Here is a 17,979-nt window from a genome sequence, read left to right as displayed (position 1 = left end):
GTGTGACCATAGGTTTGGCAAAGATACAACACCAAAAGCATGAGCCATCAAAGAACAAATTGATATACTGGACTGCACCGTAACTAAGAACTTCTGATCTTCAAGAAACATCAAGACAATGAAAAGACTAGGAGAAAATATGTACAAATCTGAAAAAGGACTTGGGTGCTTTTGTATCCGGACTGTATACTCTCAAAACTCAACAATAAGAGAATAAAAAGTCAAGTTTAAAAACTGATGAAAGGTTTGAATAGAAACCTCATGAAGGAAGGTATATGGATACAAGTAAGCGCATGAAAAGATGCTCAATACCATTAGTCGTTAGGGAACTAGAAACTTAAACTGCAATTAGATGTCATTATGTACACTTTAGAATGGCTAAGATTAAAAAGACAGTAATCAGTGTTAATTAGGATGAATATATATGTTTGTATTTTATATTTATCAACTCTTTTGCATTTTATTCATATAAATGTAAGAGTATTAAGTTTCTTGTCTAGTTTTTTTAATTGCACCGTTTGTTGTATGTGTGTGTTTTTTAAACTGTTATGTATAGAATCTTCATATCATTTGGATACAAGATTTTTGTTTATAAAAGGTGCAGCTAACTTGGTCTGTGGTCCGTCTTGTCACTTTCTTAATGATGTCTTTTGAACAAGTGTTCTTAATTGAATGTCTAAATGGTCATTGTTTTCCTTTAAGGTTCGTGCTTTTTGTATTCTGTTTAAGAAGTCCTTGCTTATTGCAGTATCAGAAGATGTTCTAATATAATATGTTCCAGAAGCTAAATTATTTTACCTTTTACATTTCGATTTTCAATTCATGTAAAAATGGTGTTTGCATATGGTATGGGGTAGTCAGATGTCATTGTTTTTCTTATGAACATCCAGTTGAACAGAACCATTAATCAAAAAGACTATCCTTTTCTTACTGCTTTGGCTTTTACCTTTGTCAAGAATCAAGAGTCATATGTGTGCGTCAGTTTCTTAATTCTTTATCAGTTGGTTTTTCTATCTTGGGCTAATACCACACAGGTTTTTATGGCAAGTCTAAATACAGTGACATCAGCTTTCTTTTGGTTAGTGATTGCATGGTATATATCTTTTTCCATCTTTTTATTTATGGTGTGCTTGAAATCATAAGGAGCTGCAGTGGCGCAGTGGTTAAACACTTGGCTGCTAACCGGAAGATTGGCAATTTGAACTCACCAGCTACTCCATGGGAGAAAGATGTGGCAGTGTTCCATAACGATTTACAGCCTTTGAAACTCTATGGTGAAGTTCTCCTCTGTCCCACAGGGTTGCTGTGAGTCAGAATCAGTTCGATGGCAATGGGTTAATGGGCTCTTAAAATCATAACTTTTTTCACCAGCGTGTAGTTTGTTTTTTTTTTTTAACCTGACAATCTGATTCTTAAGTAGTGTATTTAATGTAATCGCTGATAAAAACCCGTTGCCGTCAAATCGATTCTGACTCATAGCGACCCTATGGGACAGAGTAGAACTCCCCCATAGTTTCCAAGGAGCGCCTGGTGGATTCAAACTGCCAACCTTTTGTTTAGCAGCAATAGCACTTAACCACTACATATTTAAGTTTAGATTTAGCACCTTACTTTGTACTTTCTATTTGTCTCATCTGATTTGGGTTTCCTTTTCTCTCTCTCTTTTTTTTTTTTTTTTGTTAGGGGGGAGGAAACTTTTTGTATTGATTATAGTAAAAATGTGATTTCAGCCATTTTAGCTTGGTAGTTATGCATTCTTTATTTATTTAGTGATTGCTGTAGAAATTATACAATTTTATTTTATTAATATCTCTTAAATGGTATTTTGATCACCATGAGTTGGAATTGACTACATAGAACTTTACATTCGTTTACCACCATTCCCTAATATATGCTGTTATCATGTATTGTTAATCTGTACGTGTTTTTAACACCATAAAACATTATTCACATTTAGATTTGTGTTACTCTTCACTCCTTGCACCATTCCATCTTCTGTTTTCTAACTGAAGACATTTTCGTATTTCTGTAAGAGAGGGTCTGTTGGTGACAAATTCTCCAAGTTGGGCTTCCTCTTTCCTTTTTTTTCCTCTGAAAATGCATTTTTTCCACTTATTTTTGGAGAGTATGTTTTCTGGTTATAGAATTCTAGTTTGCAGTGTTTTCTTTCAGCATGTTAAAGATGATATTATATCAAGTTTCCTGGCTTTTGGTTTTTCACTGTTGAAGTCAGCTATCGGTTTTATTGATGCTGCTTTTTTTTTTTTTTTTTTTTTAAAGTAATCAACCTTTTATACCCTTTGGCAACTTTTAATATGTTTTTGATACTTAGCAGTTTTCTGTATAGGGTCACTGTAAGTAGGAATCAACTCAATGTCAACAGGTTTGATTTTTTTTTTTTTGGCAGGGTGGGGGGTTATGGTATGCCTGACGTGGTTTTCTTTTTTCTGTTGGAGTTCACAGGGATTTTGAATCTATAGCTTGAGGTCTTTTATCATTCCTGGGAAATTCTCAGTTATCATCTCTTCACGTAGTGCTTTTATACCATTCTCTATTTCCTCTCCTGGAATTCCAGCTACACATTGTAAGGCTTCATTATATATGCTCTGTGTTCTTGCCTTCTCTTCTATTTCTATCACCCCTGCCCCCATGCTTTTGTGTCTCTTTGCTTCATTTTGGATATTTTCTTCTGGTAGTTTTTATTACTCTTTTTCATCTGTGTCTGATCTGCTATTAAACTCATTCATTTTGTTCTTAATAATTTAATTATTGACTATTTTTGATTCTAGAATTACTTGCTTCTTTTTCATATCTTCTGTGCCCACCCCCCACTTAATTTCTAGTTTCTGCCAAAAATTCTCAGTCCTGTTTTGTAATCTCTGTATACACAGTAATAGTTATTTTAAATTTTCTAATAACTCCCCCATCAGGAGTTTCTGTGGGTCTATTTTTGTTGCCTAGTTCTGCTGTTTCTCATTTTGTAATTCATTCATTCATTAATGTTGCTTTGGTTGTATCCTAGAGGTTTTTGTATGTATACATTTTCTTGCTCACTTAAATATTTTAGAATTTTCATCTGATTATTCAAATGTAAAATTTTAGTTTTCAAATATATATAAATTTTGATTCTATCTTTAACTTAATTTTTAAATTTATTATATTGTCATGAGAGAACAGAGTATTATATTGAACCTTTTGTATGTTTTTGTTCTGGCCATCTCTTTTATTCTTGAGAAATGTTACCACAATATGTCTAGATGTACTTTTTCTTATGTTTCCTGAAACTCAGTGGACTCTTTCAATCTGTGGATGCTTATTTGGGGAAGGCTCCTGACTATTGTTTTTACCCAACTATTCTTTAAAAAAAATTTTCGGAATTCTTATTAGATAGGTATTGGAATGTCAGTATCCTTTATATATTTTATCATTTCATTGCTTTATGATATTCTGGATCATTTTCTTTAGCTTGTGTTTCTATCTCAAGAAATGATACCTCATGAAGATGGAGACTCCAAAGATTCCAAGCCTGTGATGGTAGTGGCAGGAGTGGATGCTCGGATTCTCTCGGCTATACTGCTCCTAGCATGGTTCATCATTAGTTCCCCTGTTGGTTGCTGACCTCCAGTATCTATTTTTTTATCTCCATATGCTATATGTAATAGCTTCCTATCTATTTCTTATTATTTTCTATGAAGCAAGAAACACATAATAATATGTGTTAATGGTACACATACACATATGTTTTCATGTGGGAGCCCTGGTGGTGTAGTTGTTAAGCACGCAGCTGCTAACTGAAAGGCCAGTGGTTCAAACCTACCAGCCGCTCTGCTAGAGAAAAGACCTGGCAGTCTGCACCCATAAAGATGACAGCCTAGGAAACCCTATGGGGCAGTTCTACTCTGTCCTGTAGGATACTATGAGTTAGAATTGATTCGATGGCACATAACAACAAACATATGTATAAATCCTGTACTAACTTGTGGCATAATAAATTCTCAAAAAGGGCAAGGCTACATTTCTCCTGTGAGGGCTTAGGGGGAAATGGAAGAAAGAGGGAGACCAACTGGACAGTAGTAGGCCAGCCGCTTCTAGGGAAGTGGGAGACAAAGAGTAGGACCCTGCATTTCTAATATCCTCCTGAACAAAATAACCTCCACTTTATAGATATCCTAGAATCATTACTGCTGTGCTGGAAGTCCCAGCTAGCCACAGACCCACAATTGCCGCCTCAATATGTAACCCAGAGCAGAGAAACATAATGGGGCTAAACTGCACCTAGGCCCTGGGTAGATTGGGGTGAACCAGCTCCACTCATAGCTGATTAACAACACAGGCTGGTCTTGGTGGTTCCATTTCCTCACAATAACCTAAACCCACATTTTACTGAGGGCATTTTTTTGGACCGCATTTACCTGCATATTGGCAAGAATTTATTGCACCTTAAAGGAGATAATAAAAGCAAAAATTACAAATAAAACTAAAGTCTCCTTTGACAAACAGCTCGACTCTGCAGCTCCCGCTCTTCCTAGTAGAGTGACAAACAGCCCAACTTGGGCAGCTGCTGTCCTGAGTGGTCTGTGTATATGTGTAAATTCCTCTCCCTCTTCATGTATACACACATACATACACAAGTACATAGCCTGAGAGATATAACCGTAAATAATACAAAGTTTCTTTTTTGCATAAGTGGCATTGGTAACATTTTTATCACTTAAAATTGCAGATATCTTTAGTTCTGGTTCACTTTATTTAACTGCTATATTCACACAATTGGTTAGGTGTACTGTGTTTTATTTATTCATTCCTTGCCCTCCTTTCCATTCCCAACTCCCATCCAGGTGCTTACAGTTTTTGCCATTCAAAACAATGCTGCAAAAACATCTTTAGTCATGGCTCCTTATGTACATGGAAAACATGTTTCTCTAGGGATCATTCCCCCCTCCCCTCACCCCAAGTTAATTTTGGAATCCTGGTAGTATAGTGGCTAAGTGCTACAGGTGCTAACCAAAAGGTTGGCAGTTTGAATCCACCAGGCTTTCCTTGGAAACTCTGTGGGGCAGTTCTACTCTGTCCTATAGGGTCGCTATGAGTCAGAATAGACTTGATGGCAACAGGTTTGGTTTTTTGGGTTTTTTTTAGAGTTAATTTTAAATTACACTTAGAAATGAAAGGAATTTTTGCTTGTCTTAAGAGTATGCTTTTATTGACCCTTAAATTTCTCTCCTGGCATGTCTGTAAGGGAGTAGACTAGGATGACTATGTCGTGTAGCCTGTCTTTGGGATGCATTGTCCTATATTCCTCTTGGATTGATTGATTAATTAATTGCCTGTGTTGGATATTTTGGCAGTTCTGTTACAAAACTCTTCATAGAATAGTTTCTTTTAATATTTTTCTAATCATGATGTCTAAAAATGATGGTATTTCTTTTCCTTTCTAGCGTTAAACTCCACATTGAATTTGAAAATGTTGGATGGTTTTGTTAAAGTTGGTAGATGATGCTTAGTGTAACCCTGTTGCTTCCTGCTTTTGTTCTTCTCTGAAGAGAGAAGTGTGCTTAGGTTGTCTTTTTCTCACTTCTTTCTGTTTGGATGCTGTTATTGATCCCATTCTTTGGTAATGTATTTACATATTCTTCCCTTCTTAGATATTTTATAAACAAACAACAACAAAAAATTGCCATCCGGAGATATTTTATAACTACCTGGAGTTTCATTCAGGCATTAATTCAAGATTATTTTTCTTCTTATTCCCAAAGTTAGAACATGTGTAGCAGGACTCATTGGTACGGAGAAGAGTTGGTCGAGATGTGTATTTTTTCACTAACTGACTTCGTACCTTTTAGCAAAACTTTTGGCATTAATTTAAGTAATCTGTAAAAAGGGAGGGCTCGAAAAACACTCCTAAAGGTTTCCTTTAGAAACATCTTTGACCAGATTAAAACGAATAATTTGATAAACAGATATGAAAAATGTCTAGTGAGGAACTTGAAGAAACAGAATTTATTGTCTTTGGCATAAGAACAATATACTACTTAGGTGTGTTAAGCTTCTTAAACTAAAAATATGGAACAGATTTTATGATACAGAAAATATGTTTTCTTTTTTAGGTGTTTGTTTTATTCTGCTGTTTTTAAATGAAGTCAAAATGCCAATAAGGCCAGATGTCCAGGTATGTAGTCCTAGACCAAGAGGAAGTATTTTATTTTAACTTCTAGCATCACTTTTTGTTGTTTATTTGTAGGTATCCAGTGCTATATTTTTAGCGATGATGACGCTTACATGATTTTATCTAAGGGTCAGGAGTAGAGCAATCTAAACAAAAGTGTTGTCCATTCCTTTATTCAATACATGTTTTAAGAAAGATATATTGAAAGTGTATATAAAGCATAGGGTTACTATGAGTCGGATTCGACTCTACAGCAGTGTGTTTTTAATGGGTTGAGAAATGCTAGTTCTTTATACCTTTTACATTGCAAAGAATTATACACTAGTTCATGTATAAGTTATGCAGGGATATTTGTATACTGAATTTTAAAAATAGTAATATACTTGCATTTAGGTAAAGACTAAATTTTAATATTTAATACATATGCAGTTGACCACCAAGTCTATTTAGTCATCAGATTATAGAATGACAATCTCTTATTAATGAAGTTGTACTTTAATAGGGATAGTAGATATTATAGAGGTTACAGATATTGTATAAGGTTAGTGATTAAGCCGTATGTATTGGTATATTTTCTAAAAGGATGCTTTTACCCATCTTTATACATTTTTATTTATTATTTAAACCCCATGAAGAAGTTGGTAATCTGATATGCTAGACTTTTAACAATGATATCAAGTATAAGATACTGTAAAGTTGATATTACTTCACTCATAAATACATTTTTGGTGAGTTGAACATAATGATCTTATCATTTAAAATATTAAGAAAAAAATTTTTTTTTTTTACTGTTTTGAGTCTTGTTAATGCCAAAAACTTAATCCATAACACAGTCTAAATTTAAGAGTGGGCAGGTTTTCTAAATTAATGAATTGACGTGATAGATTTTATGTGAAAGCATTTCTCACATTACAAGATTGCATAAAGAAACTAATGTTGGTTTTGATTAAATATATGTGCCATTAACTGCCTTTCTCTAGCAGTTGGAAAAATGCATCGATGATGCTTTAAGAAAAAATGATTTCAAACCTTTAAGAACACTTTTACTAACTGATATTTGTGAAGATGTGAAGATTAAATGCAGCAAACAGTTTTTCCACAAGTTGGATGAACTTATATGCAGGGTAAATATTCATTTTTGCTGAATGGTTGGTAAAATTCTTAGATAGCCCTCTCCTTTTAGGGAGAAGACTCAATTGGAAGAAATAAGTAGAATGGTCTGGGTAATCTTCCTTATAATTATATAAATAAATGCTTATTTTACCATATGCTTAATTTGCTTTATTTGAGGAGTCTGAATAACATATTGGACTGTTGTTTCCTGAATAAAATCTGTAAAAACATGTGTTTAACTCAGGTTACTGTTATTAACTGTTACCTACACTGGGAAAAAAAAATGATTTACCTCTTTGAAGTTTAAACAACTTGATCTATTATTTTAAAAACCTTTCAACAGATTCTTAATGTTATATAGACAATGCTTGGTGTTTATAAAAACAAACAAAGAATCACCCAAAACCTGGGGTTTGATTTATCATATCTTAGGCATTTTTATACATGAGAAAAAATTGTTATTGTTTCCTCTATTGCCCGAGATTTGTAATTCTGAAGGGTTGAATAAAAATTTCTTGTATCTTTTAGTTAAATGCATGGAACTTTTTTTAGAAGGGAAGATAATGGATTCATTGTATCATAGTCTAAAGTTCCTTGCACTTACACACATCTGTGTTTTTGTCCTGAGTTTGTCATTCACTGGGTGGGTGGATTTAAGCAAGTTGCTTTCACAGAAGCACATTTTTCTGTCTTTGCAGTATTGAGGATGGTGATGATGACTACCTGTCAGGACTTGTGAGGATTACAAATACATGTATAAAGCACCTAGCACAATGTCTGTCTTCCAATAAGTGATAAGTGCAACTATTCTTTGCCATACTGTTTTGTGTTTGCAGAAGTTTAAATGTATACTTTTTTGATTCAGGAACTTAAAAAAAAGAATATCCAAACAGTTTCAACCATTTTGGTTTCTGTTGGAAGATGTGGTAAAAATATCAGTATATTGGGACAAGCTGGACTTCAAACTATGATAAAGCAAGGACTAGTCCAAAAGATAAGTATAGAATATGTAGCATATTCATGTGGGGGAAATGTGGTAAAAGGTATGCTTTGTAATAATAAAGTGAGTAGTTCAAACTGTCAAAAAATACATTTGGTAGCTTTACATAAAAATTTGAGAATAAAATAAATAGTCTTATAACCTGTGGTATATGTTACAAAGATCACCAATTCTATACACAAGCTCTTTATAATCATGTGAGTTTTAGATCATAAGACTCTAAGGCCTTTACTTGCTCTGTTTTCTTTTTAGCTCTTGTTAATCACTGTGTAATATTATTTTTCTTTTTTATTTGTGAAACCTGTCTCTAATACTAGAATTTACCCTGTTAATTTTTGTCTGTTTTGTTCAGTGCTGTGTCCCCAGTGCCTAGAACGGTGCCTAGGACATAGTACCCAAAACCAATTGCTGTTGAGTCAATTCTGACTCAAAGCATCCCTACAGGACAGAGTAGAACTGCCCCATAGAGTTTCCAAGGCTATAAATCTCTGTGGAAGCAGACTGCCACATCTTTCTCCTCCTTGGAGCAGCTGGTGGGTTTGAACTGCTGACCTTTCAGTCAGTTAGCAGCCTGGCGCTTAACCACTGTGTTATATCTGAATTAATTAATGTAGTACCAAAAATTTTTTAAAAGATATAGTCTAAACTATGATAACTGTTTACATCTATTATAATAAATGCAGTTGAACTAGAAATTAGGTAGGAAGTATTTCTACCTGGAATTAAGATTAAATTCATTTTGTGGTGCCCAGTTGCCACCACCAGCTGCTTTGCTAGGTATCACAATAGAGGATCCTGGACAGAGCAGGAGAAAAATGTACAACAAAATTCAAATTCACTAAAACAAAAACAAAAAACCCGGGCTTGCCGATCTGACAGCCACTGGAGAAACCCCAGGAGTATGGTTCCTGGACACCCTTTTAACTCAGTTTTGAAGTCACTCCTGAGGTTCACCCTTCAGCCAAAGATTAGACAGGTCTGTAGGGCCAACAATAACACACTTGAGGAACGTGCTTCATAGTTCAATCATGTATGCGAGTCTAATGGGCACACCAGCCCAAAAGCAAAGACGAGAAGGCAGGAAGGGACAGGAAAACTGGACGAATGGAAACAGGGAACCTGGGGTGGAGAAGGGGAGAGAGTTGACACATGAAAGCGTTGGCAGCCAACATCACCAAACAATTTGTGTATTCAGCTGTTTAATGTGAAACTAATTTGTTCTATAAACTTTCACCTAAATCACAATTTAAAAAGAAATGACAAAGGGACAAATATTGTATGATCTCGTATGAAGTACCTAGCATAGACAGATATAGAGAGATAAGAGTGTAGTAGTGGTTACCAGGAGTGCGAAAGAGGGAAAATGGTGGCTGGGGATTATTGTTTAGGAAGCATTGAGTCTTTGTTGATGGGGATGGAAAGTTTGACAAAGGATATTGGTAATGGTTGCACAGCATGATTGATGATATTGATCTCACTGAATTGTGTATGTGAAAAATGCTAAATTGGCAAATGTTGTATTATCTAATTTTTACAACAGTAAAAAAAAAAAAAAAGATGAAATTCATCTTGTTTTTGTTGTTAGGTACTGTCAAGTCAATTCTGACTCGTAGTGACCCCGAGTAGTGTAGAACTGCCTCATGGACTTTTCTTGGCTTTAATCTTTTGTGAGAGCAGATCACCAGATCTTTCTCCAGTGGAGCCACTGGGTGAATTTGAACTGCCAGCCTTTTTGCTTCGCAGTCAAGTGCTTAACCATTTGTACTACCAGGGATCCTTTTAAGTTTGTCTACTCTCATCTAAACCATGGGAAAATACAGTGAGTTACCAAAAAATAACAACAACAACAACAAGAACCAAGGAAGATGTTTAAAAGGATAATCTTCCTTTGACACAATATTTTTATTTGTGGAATAAATTTTTTTTGACGTTGCTTTATTCATAGGTACAGTGTTCACACTAGGATAGATTAATACATTGTTAAAATTGAGTTCAAAAAAAAGTAACTAATATATACATTCCTTTCTTTACATGGTTGCCTGGTTTGAAAAATCTAAGGAGCTTATTCTAAATGGAGGAAATTCAAAAGATGAAGCTGTTATAAATATGATAGAAGACTTCTTTGATGTTTTGATGGTAAAAATCATATTGATTAATCTATGTAATAAAACATACGCTTATTTAAAAAAAAAAAAATCTGTGTTCTCTATGCCCTGAGCTTAAAAGTAACAGATTGGTTATTTAGCTAGATTAGTCTGCTCAGATTGTGTAAGCATTTATCCTGATTAATATATTTAAATGGTCAGTTAATAAATAAAAATTAAACAATTATGCAGTGAGTTCAAATATGTTACTTAAATATTAATGATGTTTTATAACATTACATAGTAAATTATAAATTAAACATTATTCCCTTTTTTCAGGTCATACATGATGTCAGTGATGAAGGTATGATAAATATTTTTATTGGAACAATAATTTGCTGTTAGAGTTTTAGTATAATTTTGCAACTCTGGTAGTGTTGTCCTAATATTAGGAATTAATTAGCTAATTCAGGGATCACCAACTTTTTCTGTAAAGGGCCAGAGAATAAATATTTTAGGCTTTATGGGCCAAGAGGAAAAATGAAGGCTATTATGTAGATACTTACATAATAAGAAAAAAATGTCCACAAATGTTCTACTGATACAATTTAAAATACAATAGTAATAAGTGATTTTTTTTTTTTTTTTAATAATACAAGCCTTTTTTTAGAGAAGAATAGCATTCCTTTTGGGGAGGATAACATTTGACTTAATTGGGATTCAAAGTTAGTGTTCCCTGTTACCAAAATTGATTACAAATGTTCATTTTTTAATGCTTATTTGTAGTGAGACTTTATGTATTTCACATTTGAAAATGTCTTTTCATGCAGATACTTAGAAATATCAACTCAAAAATATGAATTGAGCATATTCATCACTTGGAAGGAATTTATAGAATTTTATTAGATTCTTAGTATTTGCCTGTCAAAATGTCATGATCTTGCAGATTAATCAATTTTAATTGAAGGTTAGGTGGAAGCTCCTCAACTGCATAGTTAAATGGATTTTGAAATATGAAGGTTTCCTTTCCATTTACACCAAGATCTGAGAATTCTCCTGGACCTGTAGTTGGAGCTTGGAAAATACAGTCCCTGCAAATTTGTATGGGAATGGAGATATCCCTTCTCGTTTAACTTTTTACAGCCTGGGAAGTGTATCAAGCAGCTTGGTACTACTTGTGATTGAAGTAACATCAGTTGTCATCAAAGTGACTTTACTGCAGTAAAGTTTCTCATATAGGCACTACTTTGCCTTCGAATTTTGGGTTGAATTTATTAAGAAACTTTATAAAGCCTGCAGCAAAAGCTAATTTCCAAAGCCATTCAGTGTTCAAAAATAGTGGTTGAGTACTGTTCTTGTTCAGAAAAATTTCAGTCTTGGCCCAGAGTTCAAAATATCGCAAAAAAAAAAAAAAAAAAAACTTCACCACTTCTTTAAGTACTCAGACTGGTGTGTGATAGGGCAACTCAGGATACTTAGCTTCTATTTCTAACAGAAACTCACTGACTGTGGCTAATAAGTTCATGGAAGTGAATGAAGTTCACCTGTGACACTGTTGGTTCTTTAAACCTGATAGATGCAAGTGTTTTCTAAAGAGTACCTGCTGATGAATAATAATAAACAGTTGCTGTTGAGTTGACTCTAACTCGTGGTGACCCTGTGTGTGTCAGTAGAATTGTGCTCCTTAGGGTTTTCTGTGGCTGATTTTTCAGAGGTAGATTGCTAGGCCTTTTTTTCTGAGGCGTTGCTGGGTAGACTCAAACTCCCAACCTTTCAATTAGCTGTCCATTGCCTTAACCTTTTGCACCACCCAGGCGTTTGGTGATTAATACAACCAACCAAAGTCAGGTAACTGGTCAGATTTGGCCTGTAGGCATAGTATACCAACCTGCCATCTAATGGAACAAAATTTTCTATAATAAATTAGGCTGGGGATGTAGAATATAACGTTAACTTGTGGCTATCCAATGTCTTGTGCCAAGCAATCAGGTTATTTTATCTTTGTGTTGGTTGAGGAAAATACCTAGGATTAGAGAAACTAAGTGTTTCGTTTTTTTTTCCTCTGAGGCCTATAAATTGTTCATAAATAAAGAGATGGCAACTGTTTGCTTCCTTCAATGGCAACAGGTTTAAAAAGATCGATTGCTATTTTTTTAAATAGCTAATGCTACCTTTTTATTGTTTTCTCAATTTTAACAATTAATAGAGTCGTTGGATCTCAAATCCTAAATTATTAGAGGAGAAAACAGTACCGAAGTGCTAGGGATTGTAAATTAATCCAACTGATTTTTTTTTTTTTTTTTTTTTTGAAGCAAGTCATATCTTTTTACCTAAGTGAGTTCTACCCCCACCCCCCCGCCCCATGTAGTCACTCTGGAAAGTTGTACATTTGCTGTTGCAGTATTGGCATTGTTTAAAATTATTTTTTAAATTCACTTTATGAAATAGCATGTAGCAAATTCCCCCAGATATCTTTAGTATTGATAAAGCCTCATCTTTTGGGAATGGATTTAACTTTCAGAAAGGTCTTGAGTCATGTAGAGCTTCCTGAGGTCAGGCATGTTGATGGTCATCAAGAGTATAAGAATTTTTGAAGTACGACTATAAATTAATGAGGCCAGTTTACTTAAAAGCCTCAAAATGGAAGTTTTCACTCTTTACTGTATTTGCTTTATCTAAAAAAATAACTTCCCTATGTGACTGAAATGAGAAGCTGGATTGGGGCTGCCCTCTTGCCAGCATTAAAGTTGGTCACATCTGTTGAGTGGTGTTTGTTCAGGGCCACAAAACTAGTTAGCTCAGGCTTCCTGATGCCCAGACCAGAGGGCCTTTGTCTGAACTGTACCAGTACACACACTCCATTAACTTATATGAGAAAATACTGTCATTTGAAAGGATTTAAAATACATATCTGTCAATAACTTAACACTTTTATTCAGGTAAAAGGCAAATAGTGGAAAGTTTTGCACCTCGAATTTGTTCCCTGGTTATTGACTCAAGAGTGAATATCTGTATTCAGCAGGAGGTAAAGTCATTTGTTTTGATTTTATTTTTAAACCTAAAAATGAAATAAAATTTAATAGCAATTTATCAAATTGAAGTATTGTCTATTGACACTAAATTATCTCATATATTTCTATTGTTTTAACAATTCACCACCTTTAAAAACAACATAGTGAATATATTTCTTAAATACTTATTGAGAATTTATAACCATATGGGTTTATGTGTGCCTGGAGCTCATATGAAAATAAATTGTAACATCAAGCTATTAGAAATCCTTAAATACTAAAAATTTCCTGTGTGTTTAACTCTGAGAACAAAATTTTCATAATCAAATAACATTTCTTTAACTTCCCTAGTTCTTATAATACAGTAGTAATAAATATGTTGCATGCTTTAAGTACAAGTCATGTTACAGTCTACTTTTGATGTCCTGTTTTTTATGCTTTTTTGTAGTCACTGTTTTATAGTTTATATTCTTTTCTCTATCTCACTCCGTTCCCTGCATAAAGTACAGTGCTTAAGAAAAAAAAATGCTAACTTGATATGCCTAGAATAGTTCTTAAATATTTAACATTTCATTGAGTACGTGAAGTTAATGGATTATCTTTTTTTTTTTTTTTTTAGACTCTAAAAAAAATGAATGCTATGCTTGACAGAATGCCTCAAGATGCCAGGAAAATAATCTCTAGTCAAGAAATGTTGATTCTCATGTAATAATTTATATTATATTGTTAGTGGTTCAGGTCAGCAATTTAAAAAATAAGGCAGTAAGGCAACCATGATTTTGCATTAATAATTAAAGTTGTTGTAATTACTGTACATTTCTAATAAGATTTAGTATATGCATATATTTTCTGCAAAAGTCAGTGATACTAGTCAGTTTTAAATTTTAGTGGTTTTTATGAAAATGTGGGCTTTTTATTTAATTAATGCTAGTTTGGTGTATAACATGTTTTTATTTGCAGGAGTAGTATGGGGGAAAGGATTTTAGATGCTGGAGGTAAGTCTTTTCAGAATGTTCATATTTGAAATTATTCCACATTTATGAATAGAGTATCTCTTTAATAAAAATATGTTAGCATTGTAATGTACTGAGATTGTTTCGGGGAATTATAAACTTTAATACGATCAAGCATTTAATTAATAAATGACGAGTGTCTTTGAGGGTAAAATAATTTAGCATGACGATAAAAAAATAATAATAATTTAGCATCACGATAGACGTTAGATAAATATAATGTGTTCCTGATGCTAGTTCTATGAGTAATAATTTTGGAGTAGATTTGAATTATTTGTGCAAAAAAAGCCTTCAAATGGTATTTTATGAAATTAGGAGGTTTAATGTTCTTGGGATTGATAGACTTGTTTTTAAACAACACATTTACTAAAAGAACTCAGTTTCTTCCCTAAATTTCATATGAAAAAATCTTGATGTGGCGATTTACACATAGAATAAACCTATTGGTTTCAGGTACTCTGAGATAACTGTAAACATCATGTTATAAAAATAAAACAAGGATTCTGTGATTTATAGACTACCTTATAAGTTATTTTGAGTCTTTGGCTATTTAAGAGTTTCTTTTATGTTTTTTTTTTTTACATTTCACTCTGTTATTCTGTTAGTAAACTTGTTTTATTTGGCCTGTATTCATTCCTATAATGATGAGACATTTCTAATCAATATGAAGAAAATAGCAAAAGATGAGTAAATTATGCTCGTAGTTTCCTTATTTTTTTTTTTTTGCTTGTTCGAATACCCTATAAAATATATGACCTTTTATAAACTTTTTATAATTTTAACTATACATCGATTAATAATTTTTTATAGATTATGATTTACAGGTAGGCATCATAGAAGCTTTATGTAGAATGACCACAGAAAAACAAAGACAAGAACTGGCATGTCAGTGGTTTTCAATGGATTTTATTGCTAATGCATTTAAAGGAATTAAAGACTCTGAATTTGAAACAGTAAGTTATATACAAAAAACAAAAATTACCTAAAAAAAAGTCTTTTTAATTACTATGCTTTAAAAAAGTCTCTTACTTTTTCTTAAAATTAGGATTGCAGGGTATTTCTCAACCTTGTAAACGGCATGCTTGGAGACAAGAGAAGGTAAACATGCAATTTACAACCATTTACTGACGAGGAAATAGGGATTAAGAGGGAGTCCACAATATTGAACCTTTGTAAATTTTACTTTATTCTGTTTTGTTAAAGTGTAAACTATCCTTGGATATTTAAAATAACATTTTAATGTAAAATGAGTAATTATAAATGATTACACTGGTAGGCTGAGATAAGTCCCCTTTGCCCCTGTTTTGCTTTGTTCTTTCAGGGGGAAAATGCATTTTTATTTAATATTAAGCTTTGTCCAAAATTGGCTTACTGTATTTCATAACTGCATATGCTGTATTATTTAGCTTTTGAGAAATAATAAAAATCCAGACATAAATATTACTTAAGCTGCCTCCTTTATTCACATACCAGAATGAAAATACATAGCACACAAAAACTTTCCTTCGTAATTAACAACACTGTGAGGAGCTTCTGGAAACCCTGGTGGCATAGTGGTTAAGTGCTATGGCTGCTAACCAAGAGTTCGGCAGTTTGAATCTGCCCGGCGCTCCTTGGAAACTCTATGGGGTAGTTCTACCATGTCCTATAGGGTCGCTGTGAGTCGGGATCCATTTGATGGCAGTGGGTTTTTTGGTTTTTAAGGAGCTTCTTTCTGAGGTTACTTTAACCTTAGGAGTGGACATAGAAGGATAAGTAATATGAATTTTTATCACTTTTCATAATGTCTAAAGGACAGAGTATTTATGCCTGTCAGCTTATAGACTCTCAGGACACATTTATTGGATGAATGAGATCACATTTCCTTATGAAGGAAATTAAAGAGAAGGTGAGGGCTAAGTGCAAGGAGTCATATTGCCCACTTTGGAATCATAAGTTCCCCACTTCCTGTTCTAAAGTTGGATGAGTTATTTAACATTGTCTCAGTTCCCTCAGCTATGAAATAAGAATACTAATAATACTTACCTCATATGTTTCTTTTGAAGATTAAATGAGATAATTGTATGCTGAGTGCTCAAAATAATATCAGTCTAAGGAAATTTTAATAAATTCAGCCATTTTTATTAGCATTATTCACTTCTTTTATTTTCTCATTGAAATTCTATGGGAACTTCCGTTGTGTAACTAGTATAAGCTAAATTAAGAATCTCTGCTTATAGTTGATAGCACACACGTACGCAACTGGTACAGTCACTTTAATCAGAATGGTAGGTTGAGTAGTATCCTCAAAGTCATATGCTTTTCTCTACAGAAATAAACTTCCATTAAAATTTTACTTTAAAAAGTTAATAAAGAAGGAGGGATGCTCTTATTTGTTATAAATTCGTCCTGATTTCTTTGGATCCTAGACATGATTTCTATGGCTAGACAAGACTATGCTGTGAAGGTTTATTTTTTTCTTTAACTTAAGCTACTTTTTATTTCAGGGTCTTTACATTTCCTTGTTTATCGGCATTTCTTGATAAATATGAAGTAAGTTTAAAATGTGTACCTTTTTTTTTAAGTTATAGGATGATTTTCGATGCGAGGGTCCACTGAATTAGGGATTATGCATTGATAAGAACATTAAAAAATAGTCATAATTAGATCACAAATACTGCTAGTCTAGCCTTCTGTATCAGACAGTGACATTTTATGAAACAATATCTGCAGCCCAGGATAACTTTAAAATGTAAAGGATTTGCTTTTCCAAATGTTCCTCTGTTTCATTAATCAAGCCCAGATGAGTCTATCATTCATGAATACATTCAAACTAGTATTTTCTGCCTCTGTTAGCACTTGGAATATTTGTGATTTCTTGGAACTAGCTAATTGCTCTGTAAAATAATAAAGCAGCATTTCCTTCGATTGTTTCTAGACTGATCTAAATATTACACTTCTCTGCTCTTTCTCTTCCCTCCCCTTCCAGTTATACTTCAAATAAACTCAGCCATGAATATAGCATGGTCATAATTTTTTGTTGTCATTGTTAAAAGTACAGTATGTACTAGTTTTACGTGTTTTGTTTTATTAGTTACAAATACCATCAGATGAAAAACTTGAGGAATTTTGGATTGATTTTAATCTGGGTAGCCACACTCTCTCGTTCTACATTGCTGGAGATAATGATGTAAGCCTTATTTCCTCCATGTTATTTTTTATGTATATATATAAATTTAAGTGCACTTCAAGATTGTGGATTTCTCTATATTTTTTCTACCTGTTTTAATAGATTTCAGTGTTAACTCTAGTAGTTTAGCTTAACATGGTAACCTACCAAGCTAATTAAAAATGAAAATAATTTATGGTGTTTTATTATGAAAGAAAATTAATGGCAAATTTTAGTACTAATCTTTTTTTTTTAACATTTATAAGCTTTTCAGAAATAAATTATCTGCTAATGACAAATGAAATTTTACATTCACATGAACAAAAAGAACTGAGTCCTGAAAGACAGCCAGTTACTCATATATACAGAGACACTCAATTAAAAATAACGTTAACAGATAATGACCAGTGGTTTTCACTTATTTATTCATAAAATCATTTGGAA

General features: G+C 33.3%; 1 protein-coding gene across 1 annotated transcript in view; it reads left to right on the top strand.

The window, feature by feature from the left end:
• Positions 1-6,006: 6,006 nt before the first annotated feature.
• The window catches only part of SYCP2 (synaptonemal complex protein 2), an 85,241-nt gene continuing 73,268 nt past the window's right edge, over positions 6,007-17,979 (top strand). Inside the window, exons 1-12 of the mRNA XM_064276441.1 lie at positions 6,007-6,169; positions 7,147-7,290; positions 8,145-8,273; positions 10,311-10,415; positions 10,703-10,727; positions 13,303-13,388; positions 13,994-14,079; positions 14,335-14,369; positions 15,198-15,340; positions 15,433-15,485; positions 16,874-16,919; positions 17,461-17,556. Coding sequence (XP_064132511.1) covers positions 6,092-6,169; positions 7,147-7,290; positions 8,145-8,273; positions 10,311-10,415; positions 10,703-10,727; positions 13,303-13,388; positions 13,994-14,079; positions 14,335-14,369; positions 15,198-15,340; positions 15,433-15,485; positions 16,874-16,919; positions 17,461-17,556 — 1,026 coding nt within the window. The 5' untranslated portion in view covers positions 6,007-6,091. The remainder of the gene's footprint in view (positions 6,170-7,146; positions 7,291-8,144; positions 8,274-10,310; positions 10,416-10,702; positions 10,728-13,302; positions 13,389-13,993; positions 14,080-14,334; positions 14,370-15,197; positions 15,341-15,432; positions 15,486-16,873; positions 16,920-17,460; positions 17,557-17,979) is intronic.

Source organism: Loxodonta africana, chromosome 24 (genome assembly GCF_030014295.1).
Source record: "Loxodonta africana isolate mLoxAfr1 chromosome 24, mLoxAfr1.hap2, whole genome shotgun sequence".
Taxonomy (NCBI): domain Eukaryota; kingdom Metazoa; phylum Chordata; class Mammalia; order Proboscidea; family Elephantidae; genus Loxodonta; species Loxodonta africana.
The sequence above is the reverse complement of the archived record's forward strand: the minus strand, read 5'-3'. Positions and strand labels throughout refer to the sequence as shown.